Source organism: Salarias fasciatus (genome assembly GCF_902148845.1).
Source record: "Salarias fasciatus chromosome 7 unlocalized genomic scaffold, fSalaFa1.1 super_scaffold_4, whole genome shotgun sequence".
NCBI classification, from domain to species: Eukaryota; Metazoa; Chordata; class Actinopteri; order Blenniiformes; family Blenniidae; genus Salarias; species Salarias fasciatus.
Window position 1 is genome coordinate 24,947,398 of NW_021941229.1, and position 24,775 is coordinate 24,972,172.

Here is a 24,775-nt window from a genome sequence, read left to right on the forward strand (position 1 = left end):
GTTTCCTCCGGCTCCATGTGCGCCATTGGAAATAAAGTAAACAGATGCAGTTCCGGTTTCAGCCTGCGGCGTCGCTGTCGGCGTCGCTGTAGTCTCGCCTGTTCTCGCGATATTTCCCGTCTTCATTGATTTCAAACATGGCTTCTGAAGTAGAGGCGGGCAGCGCTGCAGCGGCGGAGTCGGAGACCGGAGAAGGGTTTGTCCGCTTCACATAAACTATTCCTCAGTGCCAGAGCAGTGCAGACATGAATGTGTGTGTTCTGTGGAAGCGTGACGCTCGTTTTTGCTTTAACCTTTGAGTAAATGCTGTTAGCAGAGCGGCTAAGCTAACAAACGTTAGCATTGCTTCCAGTCACTGCAGCGCTGACACAAGCGAATAAAAGGCTCATTTTAAAGATTTTCATAGTTTTTGCTGGACAGCATTATAGTTTGTGGTCACTTTTCCCACCATTATGCTTACACAGCTCATAAGATTTAAATGTAACAGCGTAGTGACCGTAGTAATGTGTCCCTGACACAGCAGACTCCGTTCAGTTAGGGTTGTTTTGCTCATTGTTTGTTTCTGACAGTTGGAACAAATCGAATATTAGATAAAATGTGTAATAAAGCACAAATCCTTCTGTGCCGAATTTTTTTGATAACAGCCTCACGTTTTTTTTCATTTGGAAAAGAAAGTTTAATGGCTCCTGTAATCAAAGAAGCAATGCAACTGAGAAAGTGTGAAAATCTGAATGCAGTCTGGTGCAGGAAGCGTGTCCTGTACAGTGAGGGGACTGGGATCTGTCCCGCATTGTGTGACAGTGTTGTTGTGCCGCTGTAGCAACAGGGAAATCTCTGAAACACACGTTGCATCTCCAGCTCCTCTTGTTTGTTATGGTTTTCTAGAGAGACCTCATTTGGAGAACTCCCCACCAGCATGGACACCGAATCCTCCAACGGAAAAGAGGGAATGGTAACGCGCACGCAGTGTTGTCTTTCAAATAACTAGCATTATACAGTCTCCACGAGACATCTCTTTATGATATATATTCATTATTATGAAAGTGATTGTCCTCTGTTTAGTATTTTTTGCTTGCATAAACATAATGTTTTAAACCAGAGTTGCTTGCATTTTTTGTTGATTTTAGAGGAAATCAAGTGGTATATTTTGACTTTCATTCCCTCCGTGGCTTTGCTGCACTTGAGTCAGTCTTACTAAGGCGCCTGGGTTTCAGGAGGCGGCCGGGGACGGCTCGGAGGCCGCCGACACCCTCACCGGATCCGGAGACGAGGAGAGCGGGAGGCAGCTGGGCGAGGTGGAGCTCCAGTGTGCCCTGTGCATGAAGTGGTTCACGGCGGACACGTTCGGCATCGACACGGCGTACGTTCACCTCCGCCGACCCACGACGGGCGAGGCAGCGGCGGCGACTTTCTGACGGAGCCTCCTCTGCTTCCCCCACAGAACCTGCCTCCCCTTCATGACCAACTATGTGTTCCACTGCAACGTGTGCCACCACAGCGGCAACACCTACTTCCTCAGGAAACAAGCAAGTGGGTATTCTGTGTTCAATTAAAGCTTTGTGGGGTCTGTCTGTTCGGCTCAGCTGAGGGGTGAATGTTACTTTTATGATTGTGTTTCTTAAAGCCTCTTGATGTTTCCCAGAGTGTTTTCACGGCTCCACCCAAAGATCAGGAACCTGTTTTAGAACCGTGTGTTTTAGCAGCAGAAGAAAAACTGCTCACCAAGCGCCCGTGTGAAGCTGTGGCTCTGTGTTTCAGACCTGAAGGAGATGTGTCTCACAGCGCTGGCCAACCTGACGTGGCGATCGAGAACACAAGACGAGCACCCGAAGACCATGTTCTCCAAAGACAAGGTCTGCCTGTTTCCCTGCTGGTGGTGTGAGTCGTGCTCAGGGTTTTTTTCCTCTTTTTCCACCGAGTGGTGACTTTTTCAGCGTATAAAACACTTCAATGTTAAAACCAGAAAGCAGCTGAAATGCTGCAGATATTTTGTAAATCTGAAAATAAAGCTTGAAGGAAGCATTTTTTTTTACTTCTGGCTTTGCTGAATCTGTCAGTCAGTAGCCTCGTTTCCATTTGAACAGCTCAAAATTTGTGAGCAAATTTCTTGACAATGCACAAAAAGAAAATGTGACTTTCTGCCCATTTTCTTTTTATTTTGTGATTTTTGAGAGATGAAGCCATCAGATCATCTCGTTGCCACAGAACAAACACACAGTCATGTTCACTTCTTCTATTAACTCCAGAGAAATGTCCGTTTCTTTTTCCCACAAACATGTTGCTTCATTCTTCTGCCCTCTCTCTCTTTTTGTTTTCTGTCTCTTCTTCTCTCTGATTCTTAATGACTTTTGTTCATTTATTCATGTGTTTCTTAATCATTTGCTTATTTTCCACTTTATTTGTATTTACAGAGATTTATTTTGCCACTGAAATACTGTTGTCTTGTTTTGCGGTGATCGAGACACAAGCAATAACATTTTTATATCGGGGATTAAAAAAGAAAAGAGTAAGAGAAGTTGGCTGATCGTGATGCTCTGAGCTCTCATGTCCCTCGTCATATTTATATCATATTTGAATTTTTAGAGTGGAACTTGTGTTGTCTTTAAAAAGGGATATTGAAGCATCTCTAATTAAAAATTGATCAATTCTGCTACTGTTACTTCCCGTTAGCTACCTGCTGATAACACTACTGATGCCAGTGCTTTTTAAATAGTTTGGACCTGCCTTTGACATGTTTCTCAACATGAAAAGCTCAGTGTTTCCTCTCCTCCTCGCAGGACATCATCCCGTTCATCGATAAGTACTGGGAGTGCATGACGACCCGGCAGAGACCCGGGAAGCTCACCTGGCCCAACAACATCGTGAAGACCATGGTACGGCCGCCACGCTCACCACTCCTGCTCCGAGACGCTTCAGCTGATCGGATGTTTCTCCAGTTCATTTTCTTATTTTTTTAAAGTATCATAATTGAAAGAATAATAATAATAAAAAAAAAAACAACTTAAAATCCATGTTGTTTTTGAGGCGTAACTGTAAACCCTGAACCTGATTGTTTCCAGCAGTCTGTGGCCTGTAGGGGGCAGCACAGACAAATCCCCTCACAGATCAGGAAGATGTTTCTGACATGGTGGGTGATGGTGTTTTGAATGTGTTGCAGAGTAAAGAGCGAGATGTTTTCCTGGTGAAGGAGCATCCGGACCCCGGCAGCAAAGACGCAGAGGAGGAATACCCCAAGTTCGGCCTTCTGGATCAGGTATCGCCCCTCCTACTCCAACGTCTCGCTGCATTGTTTAGAATTTAGTCCTAGATTATTGGAAAAGGTGCGGTTATCAGTAGTTTTACTCCCCAGTTCTTCAGTGGTGCAGTTCCAAGCAGGATGAGTGTCAAACACTGATCCGCCGTCTGTTTCCCGTCTGCAGGACCTGGGGAACATCGGACCCTCGTACGACACTCAGAAACAGACCACAGCGACGCCCACCGCCGGCGGCCTCAATGGTGAGAACCCACACCGGTGTTTGGGCCTGGAATGGGAAATAAGTGACTCTGTCTCTGCGATAGGCTCTGAAGAAGCTTCTTTGTTTTGGATTGTTTGGATTGTTTGTTTGGGAATGTTTTGGATCAATTAAGTCAAGTAAAGCATCGATTGAAGTATCACAGTCTTTCAAACAGTGATCATATTTAGTAGTTGTAAGGAAAACTGAACTTGTTTGAGAAATTCATGGTGAAAAATAGAGGAAATATTTTGTTCTGTAGCAAAATGAGTAGTAAAATGAACTGAATATATTGTTTTCATAAAAAAGAGTTAAAGCAGAAAGAACAAAACAACCTTTTTTACTAAATCAATGATGATATAAGTGACGGATTGCTGCAGTGGTGTATTTCTGACTTCCTGTCGGTCCACCGTTAAGGCAGGAGGAGGGTGAAACATCCCCGATGCTGAGATGTGATGGTTGTAGTGACTGTGTGCGTTGTTTTCCAGGTGGATCTTCTTTCTCAGGTGAATATGTGGAAGCTGATGGTTGTTTTTGTTTTTAATGTCTTGTTACTTACCGGGATAGAAGTTGGCCCTGAGGTTCTAATCAGACTCAGCCCCGCCCCCTCCCCCTTCCCAAATCAAACTGATCTTTAAGCATCTTGTGGGCAACTTCATCCCTGTCCTGCTGTAACCTCCCTGTCTGCCCCCCACCCCAGTGAGCGCTCCTCCCTCGTCTCTGGCTTGCTGCTAACGGGCTCCGAACCCCCCGAGAATCTCCTGACTCGAAATGATGCCCTGCTCTGCACCACGGCGCCGACCGAGCGGGAGCAGGGCGCCATTTTGGATTTGCTTGTCGGCTTTCCTCCGGCACCGGTTAGCCTCGCCTCGTCCCGCTTCTCTCGCCTCCGGGTTTGAGTCGGAGCCTCTCGGCCCCCGTTTGGAGTGAACGGACACCCGAAACGGCTGGTCAGGAAACCGTCAAATTTCTCTTAATTGCTTCTGGCCATGAGAAGCGGGTTTAGCTCTGACCAAAGAGGCATTTGAAGAGGCTGACGGCGTCTGGAGGATGCCACGCCAACTAATTCCTGCCTTTTTTGTGCCTGCTATCGCCCTGTGTTCACCCAATAACCTGCTTTCAGTGTGTGTGTGTGTGTGTGTGTGTGTTTTTGTTTGTTCGAATTCGGTTGTATCATCGGCCTTTTCGCTGCTCTTGAAGGTGCTTTGGCGCCCGGTCCAGGAAAAGGAAGAGGAGCCAAACGTAAACAGCAGCAGCAGCAGGAGGGAACGGCGGCCGGAGCAGCCAAGAGAACCCGGAGGTGGGAACTGGAAATCCAGATGAGGAACGAAGCAGGGGGCCCGGAAACAACCAGGGGCCACAAACACTGCTGCTGTTTAATACAGCGTTCAGTTCTTCTGTTTAGTCAGTCATAATTATTCTGGAGTTTCATTCATTCACTTGTTTGTGGGTTCTTTGGGTCGTTTTGTGTGTTTTGCTGGTTTGTTTGGTCATTTGTTTGTTCAGTCTCTCGTGCAGTTTTGTGTTTGCTCAATCGTTTGCTTGGTGTCTTGTTCGTTCAATCGTTTGCTTGGTGTCTTGTTCGTTCAGTCGTTTGCTCAGTGTCTTGTTCATTCAGTCGTTTGCTCAGTGTCTTGTTCGTTCAATCATTTGCTCAGTGTCTTGTTCATTCAGTCGTTTGCTCAGTGTCTTGTTCGTTCAATCATTTGCTCTGTGTCTTGTTCGTTCAGTCGTTTGCTTGGTGTCTTGTTCGTTCAGTCGTTTGCTCGGTGTCTTGTTCGTTCAGTCGTTTGCTCAGTGTCTTGTTCGTTCAGTCGTTTGCTCAGTGTCTTGTTCGTTCAGTCGTTTGCTCAGTGTCTTGTTCGTTCAGTCGTTTGCTCAGTGTCTTGTTCGTTCAGTCGTTTGCTCAGTGTCTTGTTCGTTCAGTCGTTTGCTCTGTATCTTGTTCGTTCAGTCGTTTGCTCGGTGTCTTGTTCGTTCAGTCGTTTGCTCGGTGTCTTGTTCCGTCCAGGCATTTTTCTGGCCTTTCTCGTGGCTCGGTTGTTCTTTTTTCCAGTTGGTTTTAGTCTGTTGGATTGCTGGCTTCACTGTTCACTCGCTCCTTCACTCGTTGGTCTGTCCGTCGTAACGGCTGCGTCTCTCTGCTCTCCTCCGGCCCTGCAGTGACCCACTGTTCTCGGCCCAGCGGCTGCCTCCTCACGGCTACCCTCTGGAACACCCCTTCAACAAAGACGGTTACCGCTACATCCTGGCGGAGCCGGACCCCCACGCTCCGGACCCAGAGAAGCTGGAGCTGGACTGCTGGGCCGGCAAACCCATCCCCGGAGACCTGTACCGGGCCTGCCTGTACGAGCGGGTGCTGCTGGCTCTGCACGACAGAGGTACCCGCCGGTTCCACCACGCCTCTCCGCCCCTCGGCCCTTTACGGCCGTCCTGTAACGAGCGTTCCCGTTGCAGCGCCGCAGCTGAAGATCTCTGACGATCGGCTGACGGTCACCGGCGAGAAGGGCTACTCCATGGTCCGAGCCTCGCACGGGGTCCGGAAAGGCGCCTGGTACTTCGAGGTCACCGTGGACGACATGCCTCCCGACACGGCAGCCAGACTGGGCTGGTCACAGCCGCTCGGTGAGTCCGACAGGCGCTTCAGAGCGTCGGATCTACCAAGGCACACCAAGGCCGAGCTAAGAGAAACGATACCAGACGTTCACCTCAAACTCCCTCCGTTTCAGGCAACCTGCAGGCGCCGCTGGGCTACGACAAATTCAGCTACTCGTGGCGCAGTAAGAAGGGAACCAAGTTCCACCAGTCCATGGGGAAGCACTACTCCTCCGGGTACAGCCAGGGAGACACGCTGGGCTTCTTCATCGAGCTGCCCGACGAGACGGAGACGGCCAAGGCTCTGCCGGACACGTACAAGGACAAGGTGACGTCTCCCGGAAAGCTCCAGACGCCGCACCTTAGATGGCTCTATAGCAAGACTCTGACGTTTCCACTCTGGGTTCAGGCGCTGATCAAGTTCAAGAGCTACCTGTACTTTGAGGAGAAGGACTACGTGGACAAAGCCGAGAAGAGCCTGAAGCCGATGGACCCGAGCAGGGTCAGGAAACGTTCATACCACAGCCTTTCCAGTGAAATCACTACGTTTTCACGGAAGCAGCAGAAACACTCCCCAAGATGAAATCCAGTCGTTTAGAAAGTTTCTCTTGTTTTCTGAGTCTTTTATCTTTTTTGTTTCCAGATGATTTTCTACAAAAACGGACTCAACCAAGGCGTCGCCTACGAGAACCTGTTCGAAGGCCTCTACTTTCCCGCCATCTCCCTGTACAAGAGCTGCACGGTGAGACGCCACCCGCCTCGCCTCCGCCTCTGCCTCCACCTCTCCTCCGTTTGTTCACGTTCTCTCGCTCGTCTTTGCAGGTTTCGGTCAACTTCGGGCCGCATTTCAAATTCCCTCCGAAGGATGTGAAGTACCAACCGGTAAGAGCTGCACAGCACCAACACCGCAATTTCTCCACTCAACACAGAAGCCGTCAGAGTTCCTTATTTCAGTGTAATATATTCAAAACATGAAGGGATCCAGGTTATATCAATTTTTAAACTCTTTATTTCCCTTGTAGAAATCTATGCTTTGGGTCTTTTATTTTGGCTGTTTTTAACAGTTTCAGTTTTTTAGCTATTTTTAGTTGTATTTATCTTTTCAGCAATTTTTTGTAAGCTGTTTTAGTTATATTTATTTTTTAAAGGTTTTAATTATTTTTTTTATTTTCGCTCTTTTTATTTATATTGTGTTTATTTTATTAGCATTTTTTTAATTTTGAGCAGTTTTTAGTTATAGTACTTTTTAGCAATTTAATCTTTTATGCAATTTTAGTTATTTGAACTGTTTATAGCAATTTCTTATTTTAGCTCTGTTTAGCCCAGTTGTTTTGACTGTTAAACTGTATTTTAAATATTTTTACCCATTGCAGCCATATGGGCTATTGTAGTTGTTTTATAGCATTTCTAGCTGTTTGCAGCCCTTTAAGCAATTTAATTAAGCTCAATACCTTCATGTTGCCTGGATCTTTAATTTTTGTTGTGCAGTTTTATTGGTTTAGAAGTTGATTTCTGCGGTCAGTAAAGTGTCTAAACCTCCGGCGTTCATCCTGACCTGAGGCAACCTGGAGGCGGCCCCTCTGACCTCCTGCCCTGCTTCTCTCTCTCCAGATGAGCGACATGGGCTGGGGCGCGGTGATCGAGCACACGCTGGCGGACATGCTGTACCACGTGGAGACGGAGGTGGACGGGCGCCGCAGCCCGCCGTGGGAGGGATGAGGCGCCGCCGGACCCTCAGTACAGACACCGCGCCTCCGTCACACGGCAGCGTAGATACTGTAGGTCAACTCTCACCACCTCCAAGCTAAAAAAAAAAACGAAAACTGCAACTGTGATGCTTCAATGGTCAGAAAAACATTCCACCTTCTGGTGCTCTGCCTTCACATGTGCGTACTTTGAAGTGGGGTTCACATTAAATCGACTCGTCTCCTGCAGCCAGACAGACTCACACACACACACACACACACACTTCACTCTGTCCTCCGGCACTCGTCAGTGTTTCATGTTGTAATTTTGTTTGACAGTGTGCGTGCCTCTTATTTACTGTTTTATACTCTGAGTTGAATAATAAAAGAAGACGACGACACATGTCACCAAGTGATGAATGAAATCTGAATTTCAAACCGGGGGAAATGAAGATGAAGACACAAAGAAATGCCTTTAATGACATGATTATCTGGAGGGGAAAAAAGAATGAGTTGAAGGATTCCAGTTGGCGTTTCCGGATTTAAAAAACAATCACTCATTCTGAGTGTGGAAGAATTGCATCAGGTTTCATCCATTTAACTCTCACACGGTAACCCACACCCACAGAACACAACACAACGGAAATGGTTAAAAATGACATCGTCACGGCAACGTCCGACGTGAAAACGCACCATCTTCAATGTTCTGAGATCATCTGGTTCCACGGAAATGGCATCAAACTCCAAAACAGTGTTTTCATGTTGGGCCACTAGTGGGTGCTGCTGGGTTTTTGGATGGCTTTTGGATCATCTGGGAATTCAGAATTCAAACCCGCAGCCTTAACCTTAAAGGGGTCTTGGGATTCAAAACTATCACCGCAAACTACAAACCCGGCATTGAATTCCAGCTTTCCAACAACTAGAATGTAGGGTTCAATCCTGGAATTGTTGGCTCAAGGGAACTCGGGCGCCCAACATCCAGACGGCACTCAACGTGTGGCTTCAAGGCCTGGACTTCTAAAACTTCCCATCCTCACTTCAGAATTGGCATTTTAATTTGAAGGGAACCGGAATGAACCAAGCTCAGATATGGAATTCTTTCCTCAAGGAGACGAAGCGTCAAGGATTTCAGGCCCTGGACTTTGTGAGCGAGATGTAAAGGTAAGTTTATTTCTATAGCACCATTCAAACACAAGGCAATTCACAGTGCTTCACAGGGAGATAAAGGAACTGCGTTGAAACAAGGCCATTAGGAAAAGCATTAGGAGGAGAATAAATAAGGGAATGTGGCTTTTAGAACTGCTCGCCCAACTTTAGGGACAATTTAAATCTTCTGAGCTGATACCTGAAGGATGAGTTCAGGGGTTTTGTGAACCAGAACCTACCGAGTTTCAAAGATGGAGTTCTTACTGCAGAAGAAGGCAGTTTCTTTTATCTTCCCCCGGTAGAGTTCAGACAGCCTGTGAACTTCAAGAGCAGGATGGAATTCCCAGTTCCATGTTAAATGGGATGTACCGTTGTGAAACTCGAATGTTTTACCTTCAGGTTCGGGCTTTTTGAACCTCCGCCCTGTAGAATTCCAAGGTCTCAGTCCAATTGGACGTGTTGCGACTTGAACGTTCTGACTTCATGGAGCTTTTTGGTTTTCTCATTCTCACGTTTGATGAACAACTCAGAATCTGAATTTCCCAGAAGAAACGACAAGATTAGATGAGTTGTGGTCGAGAACTCATGATGTGTTGAGGTGCCTTAGACCGGAACAGTCAGCTGACGACGATTAGTTTTTCTAAGACGAGCTGGAAAGGAGGATGCTCCTACAGATGTGTGCGCGCATTTATTCAACCTGAAAATGTCATGTACAACCATGTATCTTTAGAGGTCGACAAATGCAGCGCGTCAAGGTCCAAAGAAAGGGAAGAAGCGAGTGTGAACAGGAAGTGGCTGTAGCCAACACGGTGAACAACAGAGGTTTCATGGGTAAAAAGTCCTCTTCTGCTACAGTGGATGGTGGTTCTTAGTCTTTCAAGCAGTCTCTGAGCTGGGATCGTCCTCAAAGCGTGGAGCTGAGAATCCCCGACTTGATGAAGTTTTCGCCGGAGACCAAGTTGGGTTTGTTTTCCTCCGGCGCGTCCGGCCCGTGCTGCTGGGACGACAGGAAACAAACACTCAGTGGTTCCGGTGGAACCTCGGCGACTTCTTCCCTCAGAGGCTGTGACTCCTCACGTGTCTGCGGAAGATCCGATGCAGCAGGCTGCGTTTGGGCATCTCGGGGGCCTGCGCCCAGTCCAGGTCCGGCGAGCGGCTCCCCTCGGGACCGAACGTGTTGAGCTCCTTGAAGCAGCCGGTCTCGATGATCTGTGGAGGGGGGGACAGACGGAGAGACTTCGGTGAGGTTCGGCCCAACGTTTCCGGAGACGGAGCGCGACCCGGACGTGGACTGGCCTCTTTCTGCCACGATATGGGAACGCTCCCCGTGTTGAACTTGGAGTAGAAGTTGTCGTCGCTCTGGTCCAGAGAGACGCCCTTCACTGCCGAAAACTCCTCGATGTCCTGAACGTCGCTGCAGTACACCAGTCTGGGCTGAAGGAGGGGCACAAACCAGCAGATACGGTGAGTACAAAACTCGATTCTGAAAAGAGCTTCAGTTTCCAAACTGTGTTTTGACTCAAAACTGATTTTATTTGGTGGAAAATGGACAATATTTGCTCTTTTGGTCAGAACTGTGATATCTAGTTCTGGAATCATTTTCAATCCCAGAGAAAGCGAACGATCCTTTGATGAAGGGGGTTAAAGACTTAATTCTATAGAGAAAAAAAAATGCTCAAAACAATCATCAGATTTTAAAACAATGTGTAATTTGCTGAGATTATCCATCAGTTATTTTTATTCTATAGCTCTTAACAAAAACCCAAAAGGTATTTAAAGCGCTTATCAACAAAGCCACAGAACCAAACAGGAAAATTTTACATAGAACATAAGACAGACCTGAAGGTCGTGCCAGGGTCACGAAGAGTTAAAATATCATACAGGTAAGAGTGAGCCAGGCCGGTAATGGTTTTCAAAACACACAAGAGGAGTTTAAAGTTTATTCTAAAGCAAACTGGAAGCCAATGGAGGGACGACAGCATCGGAGTAATGTACATGACATTATTACAGTCCAACAACTCGGTAAGCACAGAGTTTTCCTTCTGCCTCATGGGCGCAAATATCGTCAAATCGTCAGCATAAAAGTGAAAAGACAGACTGCACTTTTTTTTTTAATAACTGACCCCAGGGGTAGGATACATAAAGAAAACTGAACAGGGCCGAGGAGAGAACCCTGTGGAACCCCACAGATTACAATCGTGGATCTAAAAACACCACAAATATTTTGAGATTAAAGTGGAAAATTATAGGGGAAAAAAATCCAAGAAAATACAACATAGAGAAATCAGAATTCAGGGACAAAAGTAGTAATGTTAACTGGGAAAATCAAGCAAACTTTTTCTGAGAATCCTAGTTCGGTTAACAGATCAAAAGGATAAAAATGAAGGTAAAATTTAACAGAAAAACTGAATATAATATGATCTTCTGTTTTAAAGAGTGTGAAATACTTTCTTTAACAAAAATCACTCAGGTTTTCAAGAAAAACAAAAACTTTCATTGTTTTTCTCTGTTTACACAGAGAAAAACCATTTTTAAAAAACACTTGTCCTCCGTCTTCGCAAACAAAACTAGATCAACGTCAGTGTTTCTGCCGATTCCGTGAAAACAAACACCGCTTTCAAAATAAGCGCAAAACTTCTCTGAAATAAAAACACAAAAAAACAGTGTTTTCCCTTGAAACGTCATTTAAAGGCAGCTGAATTCTATGAATAAAATTAAAAAGAAGTAATGAGACGAAAAGCAAGGAAATAAACAGATTTTCTGCCATTGTATAGTCGTTAAAATGATGAATGTAACATGTTTTAAAGGAGCGTACAGGTCGAAAAAGTCTTATTTAACTTTGCTTTGCAGGTCACTTAGATGATTTTATGTGAGAAGAACCAGATGATGTTCTGGATCCAGACGGCAGTGAAGACATGAATGTGTTTCAGTGGGTTGAACCTACGTCGGGTTTGAAAGGCGCCTCCACCAGTCCGGCCTCCAGCATCCGGAAGTTGACTTTCTTAAAGAAGGAGTGACACTGGATTTCTTTTCCCCCGTAACCGCGGCAACCCAGCCGCTCTTTTGGGTCTTTGTTCAGCAGCTGCAACAACAGAATAATCAGAAGATTAAAGTTCAGTTTTCATTGCAGCGTGTTGCTCTCTCGACTCGCACCGGGAACATTTCTGGTTCAAACACAAGTTAGCTCTGAACTTAGAAGAATTCTATTCATGTAGCACATTTTATAAATAAAAGTAGATGAAATTGCTTCCCATTTTTAAAAAAAATGTTAAAAACAGGAAAAATAGAAATGCATTAAAACAAAATATGAGGGACAGTAGAAAGTAGACTTCTTTAATTTCTTTTTTAAATACAAATGTATTTAAATCTATGTTGAATCCCAAAACTTTTCAATACATAAAGAGAGAAGACGGCTTCACTGTCTTTCTGTGTCTCATTAAATTAACTAAATCAAAAACTATTTTAAAGGCAAAAGTTGCTGAATTAGCGAAAGTAATTTTGAGTACTGTGGATAAAAGCGCACCCAGCTACTGATGAAAAGCAGAGCTGCACAACCACTTTTAGAAATCCTGTTATTTGATGTTTTCTGTGTCACATAATGCAAATTACAATGGGATATGACTGGACACTGACCCCAAGTACTGATTTATTTCCTAACGCATATATTTGCTGTTATTTAAATATTAAAATGGTAAATTAAAAAAAAAAATCTAAAATGATAGAAAACAAAAATACTCAAACATCAAAAAATAATAAAAGGTTAAAAAAATATATGAAGAATGAATTCACAGCCAGGTATTTAGACTTATCAAGTGTGTTGGATTTTTCATGACGATGGGCAAAGTTTGTAGCTTCGTAAACCAGCCCCGCCCACTCCTCATCCACATTTGGATTTGGAGTTAAGCTCAGTCTGGATAGGAGCCCATAGAAACTTCTTGCAGGGGGTCGGTTAATCTTTGACTGACAGCGTACTTCAGCCAATCAGCGCTTCAAAAGAAATACGTCATCAAAATGCGTTAGCTTCTCTCAGGGTTAGCATTAGCTCTTAGCTCTAGCTTCCCTACACGCAAAGACATGAAAAAAACGTCTTTTCCTGTTAGAAACTCACCAGGCGCAGACTCTTGCTCTTGCTTGATTTTTGTAATACCTGTTATTTTGGCTAGAACTTTACTTATTGCAGCTTTCTACGGAGCCCCGGACATGACATGGTAAAAAAAAAATTAAATTGTGGCCACGAATTACTAATTAGTTCCCACGAATTAATAAATCGTGCGCAGGAATTACTAATTCGTTCCTACGAATTACTAATTCGTTCCTACGAATTACTAATTCGTTCCCACGAATTAGTTATATCATTCATATTGTAACGTTCTGCAATCTGCGAAGCACCAGACGTCTCCAGGTCGTTCCACACGGCTCTTTTTATTGCACTTAGGCAAAACAAACAGCAACACAGGGCTACTGTTGCGGCCGTAACCCACGCCGATCTCTCAAAAACTAACTGTTTCCAACAATCCATGAACAACAGCAAAAGGCTGGCTTCAGCCACCTCTCTAATCCTAGAGTGCCACCCTCAGGAAAAATGGCGCAACAGCACATTTAACTAATACTGACTCAAGAGTCATTACAATATACTGAACAGTTCAGTAAAGTTGGCAGCATATTGACAGATACGGACTTTCAGTCTCAATAACTCTTTAACAAAATGTTAGTAACATACAAAGGGCGCTGCATCCCATCGTTGTGAGGTGGACGATATGCTATAAGCTCATTTTTATTAAAAATATCTGCCTATCAAGCAGCAGAAACAATATTGATTTCAATCAGCACCCGGTAGTGCTGCGGGCTTCAGGGACCGTCTACAATTTACAAGACGCAGCAACAGTGAAGACAAACACCATATCCAATAAATTTAATAGGAGACAAATGAAGGTTGTAGCGATTATGGTGACACTGTAGTAAATCCCAGTGGTGGTATTACGTTTTTTGTTGTTGTTGTTGTTTTAGTTGTTGGGGTTTTTTTTGTTGTTTTTTTTGAGCTATTTGTCTTCACTGTTGCTGCGTCTTGTAAATTGTAGACGGTCCCTGAAGCCCGCAGCACTACCGGGTGCTGATTGAAATCAATATTGTTTCTGCTGCTTGATAGGCAGATATTTTTAATAAAAATGAGCTTATAGCATATTGTCCACCTCACAACGATGGGATGCAGCGCCCTTTGTATGTTACTGACATTTTGTTAAAGAGTTATTGAGACTGAAAGTCCGTATCTGTCAATATGCTGCCAACTTTACTGAACTGTTCAGTATATGAATGATATAACTAATTCGTGGGAACGAATTAGTAATTCGTGCGCACGATTTATTAATTCGAGGGAACGAATTAGTAATTCGTGGCCACAATTTACATTTTTTTTTTTACCATGTCATGTCCGGGGCTCCGTAGCTTTCAGACGATGGTTACAGTTAAAGTCTGTAATCTCCGCTACGCGCAGTGATGGTGTCACTTCCGGTTTAGCCACCGGAATTCGCCCCAAAAAAATTTGAAAACAAAAAGCGGCAACGCCGATTGGCTCGGCCGTTCACGACCGAGTGAAATCCCCTTCTATGGGCTCCTACCCAGACTGAGCCCAACTCCAAAATCCAGATGAGGAGTGGGCGGGGCTGGTTTACGAGGCAACAAAGTTTGTCTCCAAAGGTCTTTATTCAGAACATGGTTACATAATAAACATTTTGTTTTCTGTCCTGCTGTAAAACTTCTCCCACTTTTTTACCATCTCAGCTCTTCACAAACTTCAGAAATGAGCCCATCTAAACCATCTTCTTCATCCAGCCTTCAATTTGAGCGATTATAATTTTTTTTTTGCAGATGACACACTGTTTTTCAATCCTCCTTAATTCAGAAAGTAAAGCAGCTACAAGCTTGGAATTTTCACACCGTAGTTTGAAAATGTATGTAAATGTGTGTTGAACTCACCGAGGAGCAGAGGTCTTTCACCGCCTTGCTGAACTTGTCGCCGTACTCCTCCTGCTCGGTCTGGATCCTCCTCTCCATCTCGGCCGCCTTGGGCCGCTCCCCCCGGGCCCTGAACGCCGGATGCCCCGCCGTCATCTCGTACACCAGGCAGCCCAGGCCCCACCAGTCGGCGCTCATCCCGTAGCGCTCGTGGCTGACCACCTCCGGAGCTGGACCCGGGAACCCAAAGAGAAACCAGAGGTGAAGCTTCCGCTCGGGGTCCTGCTCTGTCAGGGAGTGACTCACTCAGCCTGTTTTAACCGTGAATTCTGATCCAAAACGACGAGTTTTAGCGTATCGGTGCCATCGGGTTCAGGTATAAAGCTCCTTTAATCCAAAGGGAAATCCAGGTAATGCTGCTTGTATAAAGTTCCTCTGTTTTTACAGATTAAAAAGTCAAACAGCGCAGCAGCTCAGGAGGAAGTAATGATGCAAAAACTCACAAAACAGCTTCACCGAGCAGTAATCCCATTTTGGCGCCTTTAACGTCGCTTTAAAGGAATTTTAATGATTAAATTATTGACACAAGTTGAACAACAGGAGTGCTTGTTTGCCTTGTTTCTGAAATTGTCGTATGGCCTCAGTGATGAGGAATATACGTTGAACATCACTGAAGATCACTGACGTTGAAACGCTCCAACTGCAGAAGTGTTTGAGGGAGGTCATGAGATTTAGGCCTCATTTACACGACGACGTTTTCAAGTGAAAACAGGAAACTTTGGTTCCATTTTAGGGGTCTGTTCACATGACGACGGTCCTCAGAACCACTATAAACACAAATCTTTGAAAAGCTCCGACTCTGTCTCTATGGAAACGGGGGAAGACGCGACTTTGGTCATGAGTGTTATGGCTCCTGGTCCATATTGTCCTGGTCCTGGTTCCAGTCCAGATTCTCCTGGACTTGGTAGTTTTTGAGTCGACAGAACAATCCAACTTGTTTGTCTGTTCCAGTGAGTGTCTGCGTTTTCCCGTTGTTAATGTTCAGAGTGTACTGTTTTCTGCAGCGTGTGTGTTTACACAACAAAAACAAACAGCCACTGCTAACCCTGGCAAGCTAGCAAAACCGTTTTCGTTGTTTCTGCATAAACCGACGTCGTTTTCACTGGAAACATTGTGGTGTAAACGGGCCTCGGTTTAGGTGCGTAAAGCTCAAGTTCTCAGCTTCAAATCCTGAACCTTCTGAGTTTCTCAGGGAAGCGTGCGCGCTCACTCCTGTCAGGACGGGGTTAAGTATGAGCGTGGATTCCCCGACAGGAGGCTGCTGGGGCGGATACCTACCCATGTACCCCAGCGTGCCCACCCGGCCTCGCACCAGACCCCCCTCAGACAGCTTGACGGCCAATCCCAGGTCAGAGATGCGGATGTGTCCTGAAGAGAACAAAAGAAACTGGTTTGATGGTTGACATGCTTGGCTCTCATGACGTACTCTCCCTCCGGGCGGTCGCCTCCCCTCGGCCCCGCCTCCTCCTCACACACCTGCCGGCTCAACCACCCGGGGACTGGAATAATGAGCCGCTGCTAAAAATAGCCCGGCCACGCCCCCTTCCCACTGGCACCGAGTCAAAATACCGTCAGAGCCGCTTCCTGCTCAGAGCCGCGACGTGATTGGCTGCATATCTGATTACCTGGAAGCAGCTCAGGTGAACTGCACAGCTGAAAGTGAGCTTGATATTTCTCTTCAGGGAACGAGTGTGACCTGACTGCAGGCTGCAGGTCTCACACACACACACACACGAAAAATAAATGCAAAAACCAAACACAAAACAGGATCGGACTCACAAACCAACTCACACATGCTGATATGGACATGCACAAGAGTAAGTGGAAAAACACACGCAAAAAACACATGCAAACACTCTAAAACATAGAAACATACAAACTAATGCACACACACACACACACCAGCAGCACACACGAGAAAAAAAAAGCAAACCAAGCACAAAAAACACTGTCAGACATACAAACCAATGTACACACACATGTTGCCAAGGACATGTGCAAATGTAAGTCCAACACACACACACACACACGCATTCAAAAAAACGCAAACAAAAATAAAAATCCAAAAACACACATGCAAACACTGAAAAACAGAAGCACAAACCAATGTGACACACACGAACATGAAAACATACAGGTACAACCACAGCCACATCTTGATAGAAACAAGCATGCAATATAACATTTTCTAACAAAAGTCAATAAAGAACAAACGCAGCTCACCAGTACGATACCATGTAAACAAGCAGACATAAATACACACAGACGGACCAAACACTCCAGTATAAACCAGCGTCGGTCCGCAGACGCACACGTACCGTTGTCGTCCAGCAGGATGTTCTCCGGCTTCAGGTCCCTGCAGAAGGAAAAGGGAGCGTCTGATTGGTCGCTCTGCAGACCGGCGGGGGTCACGTGACAGGAAGTGAGCCGCTCACCTGTACAGGATGGACTTCCGGTGCAGGTGCATCAGGCCGCAGCAAACCTCGGCGGCGTAGAAGCGCACCCGCTCCTCCTGCAGGCCCGCCTCGCCCATGTTGTAGATGTGGAACTTCAGGTCGCCGCCGCTCATCATGGTCAGAACCATGCACAGGAAGTGTTTGGTCTCGTAGGCGTACGCCAGGTTCACCTGCAGGAGGGGGAGGAGGGCTTTATCAGGGACACCTGTGTGAGAGCACTCAAACCTTCATCCCACATAGCTCATTAATAATATAAATTATAGATTATTCCCAGAAGAAAACAAAATATATTCCCAAAGTATGTTTTTTGGCATTTAAAAAAAAATTGAATGGGGGAAAAAGATCTGAAAAAATGCATGCTTTTTAAAATAAAATTTTAAATATTCCAAATATTTTCCAGTCGAGTGTCTTATATTTTAAGATTGAATAGAAAACTAGAATTTCAATTAAATGGATCAAAATAGGCATGTTGTAAAATAAAATTATCAAATCAATCGACAAATCATGATTTCACCTTTATTTTCAGTTGAAAATTCATTAAAGATATTTGTAAAATTTAGACCATTGTTTAAATTAATGTACGTATGTTTGAAATATCAATTATTAGTGAGACTAAAATTGTACAATAAAAAATTTAATTGAAATAGAAAATAACTCAGACAACATAATATTCTCTTAAAGAAAAAATTTGATTGAAAAAAAATTAAAGTTTAAATTTTTCAAGAAAAATTGTTGAACTATGTCAGTAAATTGATAAAAAATGATTTGCAAATTTAGTAAACCAATCTGCTCAAGGGAATCTGAAAAGTTAGAGGAACTCACAAAAAATAAGCAAATTTAAAGAAAAACTAATAAAAAAGGAAAACTCATTAATTCTAAGAAGAATGAACACTTTTTTTTTATTTGTGATAAAGAAAAATCTGTGAATTTAGGAAAATTAAAGAGAGCTACTGATATAAAAGTGTTAAGATAAATGAATGAACTAAAATAAGTGTTATTAGATTTTATTTAGCAAATCTTCCCTCTGAAGTTTTTGCCGGAGTCTCGTCCAGTGGAACGCCGGCTGACAGGAAGTGGAGCGGCGGCGGCGCAGCCTCACCACGAATCTGCTGTCCAGCCCCTCCAGGATCTGCTTCTCGTTGAGCGCCATGGCTTCTCCCCGCCGCTTCTTCACGTGGGTCTTCTCCAGCTTCTTGCAGGCGTACATCATCCCCGTGGCTCTCACCTGGCAGGCCCACACCTGCCGAGACGCGTCACCTGGTCAGGGCCGCGGGTTCGAGTCCGTGACGACAGAGAGATCCTCCCTTCGTGTTCCTGACGCTAACATGCCTCTGTGCGTAGCTACACAATGAGCTAGCTTCCTGCGCGGTCTCGTCCACATTATTGGGATTTGTGACGCAGCAGAACGGACCAATCACAGCGCTCGCTGGCTGCGTACTTCCTCTTGTCTTCTGGCCTTCGTGTATCGTCTGCGTCTGGAGTATAAACTATGCCCAGAGACGTACAGACCGGAAAACATTTGATTTTCATTGTGCCCAACCTGTTTGGGAACCGGAGCCTCTAATTAGGTGATGCGATTGTGGAATTTTTCTTCCTCTACCTGTTTCGTAAATTGCAGCCTTTGTAATAACTTGCAATTATCTTCCGATCTCACCTCTCCGAAGCCTCCTTTCCCCAGCAGTCTGTACTGTCTGAAGGCCTGTTTGGTGATTGGCTGCCTTGAGGGGATAAAAACGGGCAATTTGTCACTCAGAATGGCTTCTGAAGGAAAAGAAGCTTCACATGGAACGGAGACTTTCTTTTTTTTCTTTCAGATAAGGCATACTGACCTCTCCAACATCTTCCACTGTAAAAAACGATCAAAAAACATGGAGTACTGGTACTGAGTGAAGGGCTCTCCACTGAGGCACTGATGCAGATCTCTGAAACGGGAAACACGGGTTTATTATTAATCACTTTTCTCACACATACATATGAAAAAGGCAATGATTTCTTTTTCGTAGCAGTGTTTCATAAGAGGCCTCGTTAGTCATGATTTGAGCGCGTTTGTAAGAAGGTTGGATTTGTGGGATTGATGTCCTTAAAAATTGCCAAATCTTTTTTGGAACTGCAAAATGTTTTAATGCTGCGTGTAGGTGTTATGTTAACATGATCTGAACTGTGGGAGGAAGATGCTCTATAATCTGGATGTTGTGGGAGGAAGATGCTCGATAATCTGGATGTTAGAGGGAGGAAGATGCTCGATAATCTGGATGTTAGAGGAGGAAGATGCTCTATAATCTGGATGTTAGAGGAGGAAGATGCTCTATAATCTGGATGTTAGAGGGAGGAAGATGCTCTATAATCTGGATGTTAGTAGGCGGAAGATGCTCGATAATCTGGATGTTAGAGGAGGAAGATGCTCTATAATCTGGATGTTAGTAGGAGGAAGATGCTCGATAATCTGGATGTTAGAGGAGGAAGATGCTCTATAATCTGGAAGTTAGAGGAGGAAGATGCTCTATAATCTGGATGTTAGAGGAGGAAGATGCTCTATAATCTGGATGTTAGAGGAGGAAGATGCTCTATAATCTGGATGTTGTGGGAGGAAGATGCTCTATAATCTGGATGTTAGAGGGAGGAAGATGCTCTATAATCTGGATGTTAGAGGGAGGAAGATGCTCTATAATCTGGATGTTGTGGGAGGAAGATGCTCTATAATCTGGATGTTAGAGGAGGAAGATGCTCTATTCGAGCTGTGAACTTACGCCCGGCAGTCCTGAAAAACGTCCCTGCAGGCGTCGTACTGCAGACCCTCCACGCAGCTGTCCTTGTGCTTCGACACGACCGTCACGCACTGGTTGGACTGAGGGATTGTGGGTAAAAAGGGTTCAAAACCGCAGCAGAGGGAAACGCCGATCAGAAGCGAATGAGAGGTCAGACCTGAGTCGTGAGGAATTTCTGGACGATGCTGAAGCCGAAATCCAACCGCTCGTCGTCCAACTTCGTCTCAAAGACCTCCTGAAACGTCGATCATTAACTTTTAGATCATTCAAAATTCTAAGAACACGTTTACATAACTGTTTTCTACATTTTCTGCATTCAGAATTCACCTTCAATCTTTTAACATATGAAAGTCATGAATGTGATGATAAAAAGCTTTAAAAGAAAAGATCTCAAAGATGAAAGTTCTAAACAGTTGACACTTCTTAATGTTTTTGATGGAGTCTAATTATTTCATTTAAAGATTAAAAAACAAAGTCTCATTATGGAAGCTTTATTGACAGAATTGTAATGCAATAATTTGTTAAACTAAGTTAAATTTTCAGATGAAAACGAGAAAGATTTGTTGCGTTTGTCGTGTTCACATGTGAACGGAGCTCAGAGACATTACATAGTGTGGTTGTAAAATTATTTTCGGAAGGTAAATCCATGAATTGATGAATAAATCTTTCAATATTCTTGTACTCTGATACATTTTTAGCACAGTCTGCACCAGATTAACTGTGAACGTGGATTATGGTGCTCAGACACGATGTTGTGGATCTCCTACCAAAGCGTCCAGCAGGGACATGAAGTTCTGCAGGTCCTGCCGACTCTGACAGAAGAGCTTGAACAGTTCCCTCCCGATGGGCTGCTTCACACACAGACTGTCGTAGTCCCGCTCTGACGGACCACACACACACACACACACACAGCGTTAGACGTGCACAGTAAACCACAGCGTGTTCACACACACACACACACACACACTGACCGATGCTGGCGGCCAGGTCGGCACACTGGCTGATGTGAGCGAAGCGGAGCATGTCTCTCCATTTCCAGCTGCGACCTTTGCCCCCTCCGCCTGCAGCAAAGACAAAAACTCGGCTCATTCTTCACTTTCCAGAAAGCACTCGTGCTCATTTCCCGCTTCCGTCCACATCTCGGACGTCTCGTGACTTCCTGCCTCGGTGGCCGCCGTCACCTCGTCGTCTCAGACTTCGGGCCTTCCACCACGACCACCTGCCTTGTTTCCATTCGGCTCTCTTTCCCACCCAGGCCTCGAATGATTCCCTGATTCTGACCCTCGTTTACGCACCAAATGTCTTTAATTCAGAATAATTGAGCCAAACTGAGAGTAAAACTGTCTCCCAATAGCGACGCCGTTAAACCACCAAGTGATATTTCCACTCACACAGCCCCTCCGATCTGGATCCCGCTCATCCTTCGGCTGGGCAGGAAATGCTTTCTGGCACATTTTGTCTCGACGCTGCGTGTTTCCCTCAGCGAGATAGAGTGAGCTGATGAACCGATGGTGACACATGGAGTGGAACGACCTCTATCCAGGTAGGTTATTCTCTCTTATCACGCCAAGCTTCATTACATAACGACCGATCGGTCCAGTTTGGGCTTTTTCACAGATTGTGGTGAAATGAGATAGGAGAGATGGAACTGTTTAAGAACAAGTTTGTCAAACTGTTGGGTCACAGAGATCATTACAGTCAATGAGACTAAAACTGGACCAAAATGTTTTTATGGACAAAAATAGAACACTGTGGAAAACACCTGCTCAAACATTCCCATCAACAATAGTTTGTAAGGAAGCATTTTACGTATTTACTTTCATTGCTCTCTGAACTGAATTGTTTGTTTTTCTTTTATTTGCTTGTAAAATTCTTTGTGTAGGAGTGCAGCTCGGGATGCAGCGGCACCAGCATCGGTCATCCGGCTCGATGCTGCACTCGGACTCAAACTCCGTCCAAGTATTAGCGGACGTCATCCGCCAGCAGCAGGTCGGGGAGCGAGAACGAGGTTTGGATATTAAACGACGTTAAGTACTTCAGTGCTTGGCATCAGAATGTGCCTAAAGTTCAGGACTCAAACTCGACCTTTAAAAAGCATCGGTGCATGAACACTCAGAGAAACCAGCTGTTTACTGTTAATCCCATCAGCTAGAGAAGCTATGATTAGCATTAGCCACCTTCAGTAAATGTTAGCTTCCCTTTTTCTAGGATCTCTTTATATTGATACAATGCTAACCCCTGGCTAACGCTAAAAATGGACGTCAGCCGATACTTGAGCAAACAGTTGGGTAACGCTAAGTGTCTGCAAACTTTTATTTTCTTCATCTGAACAGGAAGTTCTCATCAATGCTAGCTTAATGCAGTTGAAAGTTTTTGTATTGTAATTAGCATTAGCATTAGCCTTTTTTCACTTAATTGTATAAAGATGTTGAACTTTGTTTTTCTTCTGGTTTTGCAGAAGCAGCAGTGTTCCAGTAAGAATTGCTCTTCGAGTTTAGATGACCTGCAGAAATAAATCCAGCGAATGTGACTGAAGGTTTGAAATTGAAAGGTTGAGACAGACCGTTGAGTGAAGATAATTTAAAATGTGCTGGAGTGTAGTGAAAGTGCTGGAGCGAGCTGCAGCTGCTGCCCGGCCCGTCTGGTTTTCAGACAATAGCAGCTCCGCCACATTCACCGAGTCTATTTTTAGCTGCAGGAACCTGCAGGACCGCATTTCACCTCACGACGTATTTTTAACCTCGAACAGTTCCTGGCTGCAGCTTCCACGCGTTTGTTTATCAACAGCTCAGCGCTCCGGAGGAAAAGACTTGAGCAACGCCGCAGGGGCAGGGTTGCTGGTTCAATGCTGTGCTCGGTCTGCACTCTAATCCAGCACTAACTCAAAAATAGCCGTTTCCTTAAGTGTTAATTATTACTGTCATAGAACAAGTAACTCGGTGACGGAGGAGATGGGACGGGCTCTGTCCTCCTGCCTGAGCTAACTGTTAGCATTAGGCTAAGATGCTGGTTCATTTATTAAGAAGGAGCCAGTTAGTTATTGATAATTAGTAACTCAGTGTCGGTTCGTTACTTCCATGGTGAAGTGCACACAGCTCCTGAGGTGCTGCGTTAGCATCTGCTCTTTCTCGAAGGGGTGACACTTTCTTCAAATGTCTGCAAGAATAACAGTGCCTCATTAATCCTAAAGTAACTCCAGCAGCAACATTAAACAAATCCCACTGACGTCCAGATTATAGAGCATCTTCCTCCCACTGACGTCCAGATTATAGAGCATCTTCCTGCAACTATCTTCCACATTATAGAGCATCTTCCACTGATTCATGTAACTTTGGATGAATTTAATTTAATGAGGGAAATAGACAATAATTGGTTAATAATTACTCATAACGCTAACCCTACAGTAACTGTGTTTCACCAGACGTAGTTTCATCAGTTGGTACCAGTTTTCTGCAGTGACTTTCTGGAGAAAGTTTAGAGCTTTCGTTTTATAAATTCAAAAGCAAAAGAGATTCAGATAATTGTAGCATTTTTATTCTGTCAAATGCATTTCTTTTTTTTTTTCACAAAGGTGACACCAATTATAGAGCAACTTTTTACTCCAGTATCTCACTATTTTTATTAACTTGCACACTTGTTGATCACATGAATGTCAATCTAAAATCTTTTTCTTTTTGAAAGAGGAGAATGTGTTTCTAAATGAAGCCGTTCTCTCACCTTCTCTGGCTCTGATCAGAGCGCTGTTCGCCACCATGCTTTCGATCTCCATGCAGGAGGAGTGTGTGCGGGATCAGTCCAGAGCTGCGGGACGTCCGAGCCGAGCAGAACCGAACCGAGCCGAGCCGAGCCGAGCAGAACCGATCCGAGCCGAGCGGGGCCGAGCCGGGACCTCTCACCTGCAGCGGACTGTCATGAATGGAGGCTCGGCTCTGTGCGCTTCATACCTGAGAGGTGAGGCACTCCCTCCTCCTCCTCCTCCCCCCCCCCCCCCCCCCCCTCCACACCCACGCGCGTCAGAGCGTTCAGCTCGTCGATTACATCAGTTTGTTTGTTTGCTTATTGATTTGACAACCAGATCTCAGTGATCAGAAGTGTGTCACAAGGTGAGGAGCTCACTGCATTTCAGTCATTCATGCGCCAAAACCCAGAGGAGGAAGAAAAATAAAAAAAAAGAAAAGTTGTCATTAGATTATGAAATCATTCGAAAGTATGCAGAAATGTCCAGGACTCGAGTTTTTCATAGTTCTAAATTATTTCTAAGAGCATGTTTATATTTTATAGTACATAAAAGAAAAAAAAAAAACAATGTTGGATCTGATTTTTCTTCTTTTAAATATTGCAATTTTCTCTTCATTAAAGCTTCCAGTTACTGAAGCTGCTTCAGGTTTAGACTGCTGGAGACCTGCAGTCGCCTCGGTAGGACTAATCATATTCTTCTAATTATAACAGCAGTGACATTATTAAATGAACAGCTGTAGCAGAAATAGTCATATTTGCTTTAGTAGAAGTTGGAATAATAGTTGGAATAGTAGTAATGATAGATGTAGTCAGTAATCATATTGATGCTGTAGTCTTGGTGTTCTTGTACTAAAATTAGTTACATTACTTAGATACAAGTTACATTC

The 24,775-nt window shown here is 44.6% G+C and overlaps 2 protein-coding genes across 2 annotated transcripts; one reads left to right on the top strand and one right to left on the bottom strand.

Annotated features, from left to right (window-relative positions):
* The first annotated feature begins 135 nt into the window (after nucleotides 1–135).
* Nucleotides 136–8,175, top strand: ash2l (ash2 like, histone lysine methyltransferase complex subunit). Its single transcript, XM_030085299.1, has 17 exons — nucleotides 136–196; nucleotides 886–952; nucleotides 1,215–1,360; nucleotides 1,442–1,530; nucleotides 1,759–1,853; nucleotides 2,778–2,873; nucleotides 3,158–3,253; nucleotides 3,420–3,495; nucleotides 3,980–3,997; nucleotides 4,692–4,791; nucleotides 5,655–5,872; nucleotides 5,949–6,116; nucleotides 6,221–6,414; nucleotides 6,496–6,588; nucleotides 6,730–6,828; nucleotides 6,909–6,968; nucleotides 7,698–8,175. Exons 1-17 carry the CDS (start codon nucleotides 138–140, stop codon nucleotides 7,803–7,805), a joined length of 1,782 nt encoding a protein of 593 aa, XP_029941159.1. The 5' UTR covers nucleotides 136–137; the 3' UTR covers nucleotides 7,806–8,175.
* A 44-nt stretch (nucleotides 8,176–8,219) lies between these two features.
* grk5 (G protein-coupled receptor kinase 5) lies at nucleotides 8,220–24,080 on the bottom strand. The gene is made up of 16 exons (XM_030085300.1): nucleotides 23,868–24,080; nucleotides 21,122–21,211; nucleotides 20,918–21,030; nucleotides 20,308–20,385; nucleotides 20,133–20,230; nucleotides 19,215–19,307; nucleotides 19,040–19,103; nucleotides 18,485–18,625; nucleotides 17,365–17,555; nucleotides 17,248–17,285; nucleotides 16,208–16,297; nucleotides 14,891–15,099; nucleotides 11,862–11,999; nucleotides 10,214–10,351; nucleotides 9,995–10,126; nucleotides 8,220–9,911 (listed from the first exon to the last, which is right to left on the bottom strand). Exons 1-16 carry the CDS (start codon nucleotides 23,917–23,919, stop codon nucleotides 9,822–9,824), a joined length of 1,755 nt encoding a protein of 584 aa, XP_029941160.1. The 5' UTR covers nucleotides 23,920–24,080; the 3' UTR covers nucleotides 8,220–9,821.
* Between the last annotated feature and the right edge of the window lie 695 nt (nucleotides 24,081–24,775).

Excerpts from the sequence above, each read along its gene's own strand:
- grk5 (XM_030085300.1), bottom strand. The coding sequence starts at position 23,919 with ATGGAGATCGAAAGCATGGTGGCGAACAGCGCTCTGATCAGAGCCAGA. Across the intron at positions 17,556-18,484 it reads GGCTGGACAGCAGATTCGTG|GTGAACCTGGCGTACGCCTA; the intron begins GTGAGGCTGCGC and ends CCCCTCCTGCAG. Across the intron at positions 12,000-14,890 it reads TGAAAGACCTCTGCTCCTCG|CTGCTGAACAAAGACCCAAA; the intron begins GTGAGTTCAACA and ends CTGTTGTTGCAG.
- ash2l (XM_030085299.1), top strand. The coding sequence starts at position 138 with ATGGCTTCTGAAGTAGAGGCGGGCAGCGCTGCAGCGGCGGAGTCGGAG. Across the intron at positions 4,792-5,654 it reads GCAGCCAAGAGAACCCGGAG|TGACCCACTGTTCTCGGCCC; the intron begins GTGGGAACTGGA and ends CCGGCCCTGCAG. Across the intron at positions 6,969-7,697 it reads AGGATGTGAAGTACCAACCG|ATGAGCGACATGGGCTGGGG; the intron begins GTAAGAGCTGCA and ends CTCTCTCTCCAG.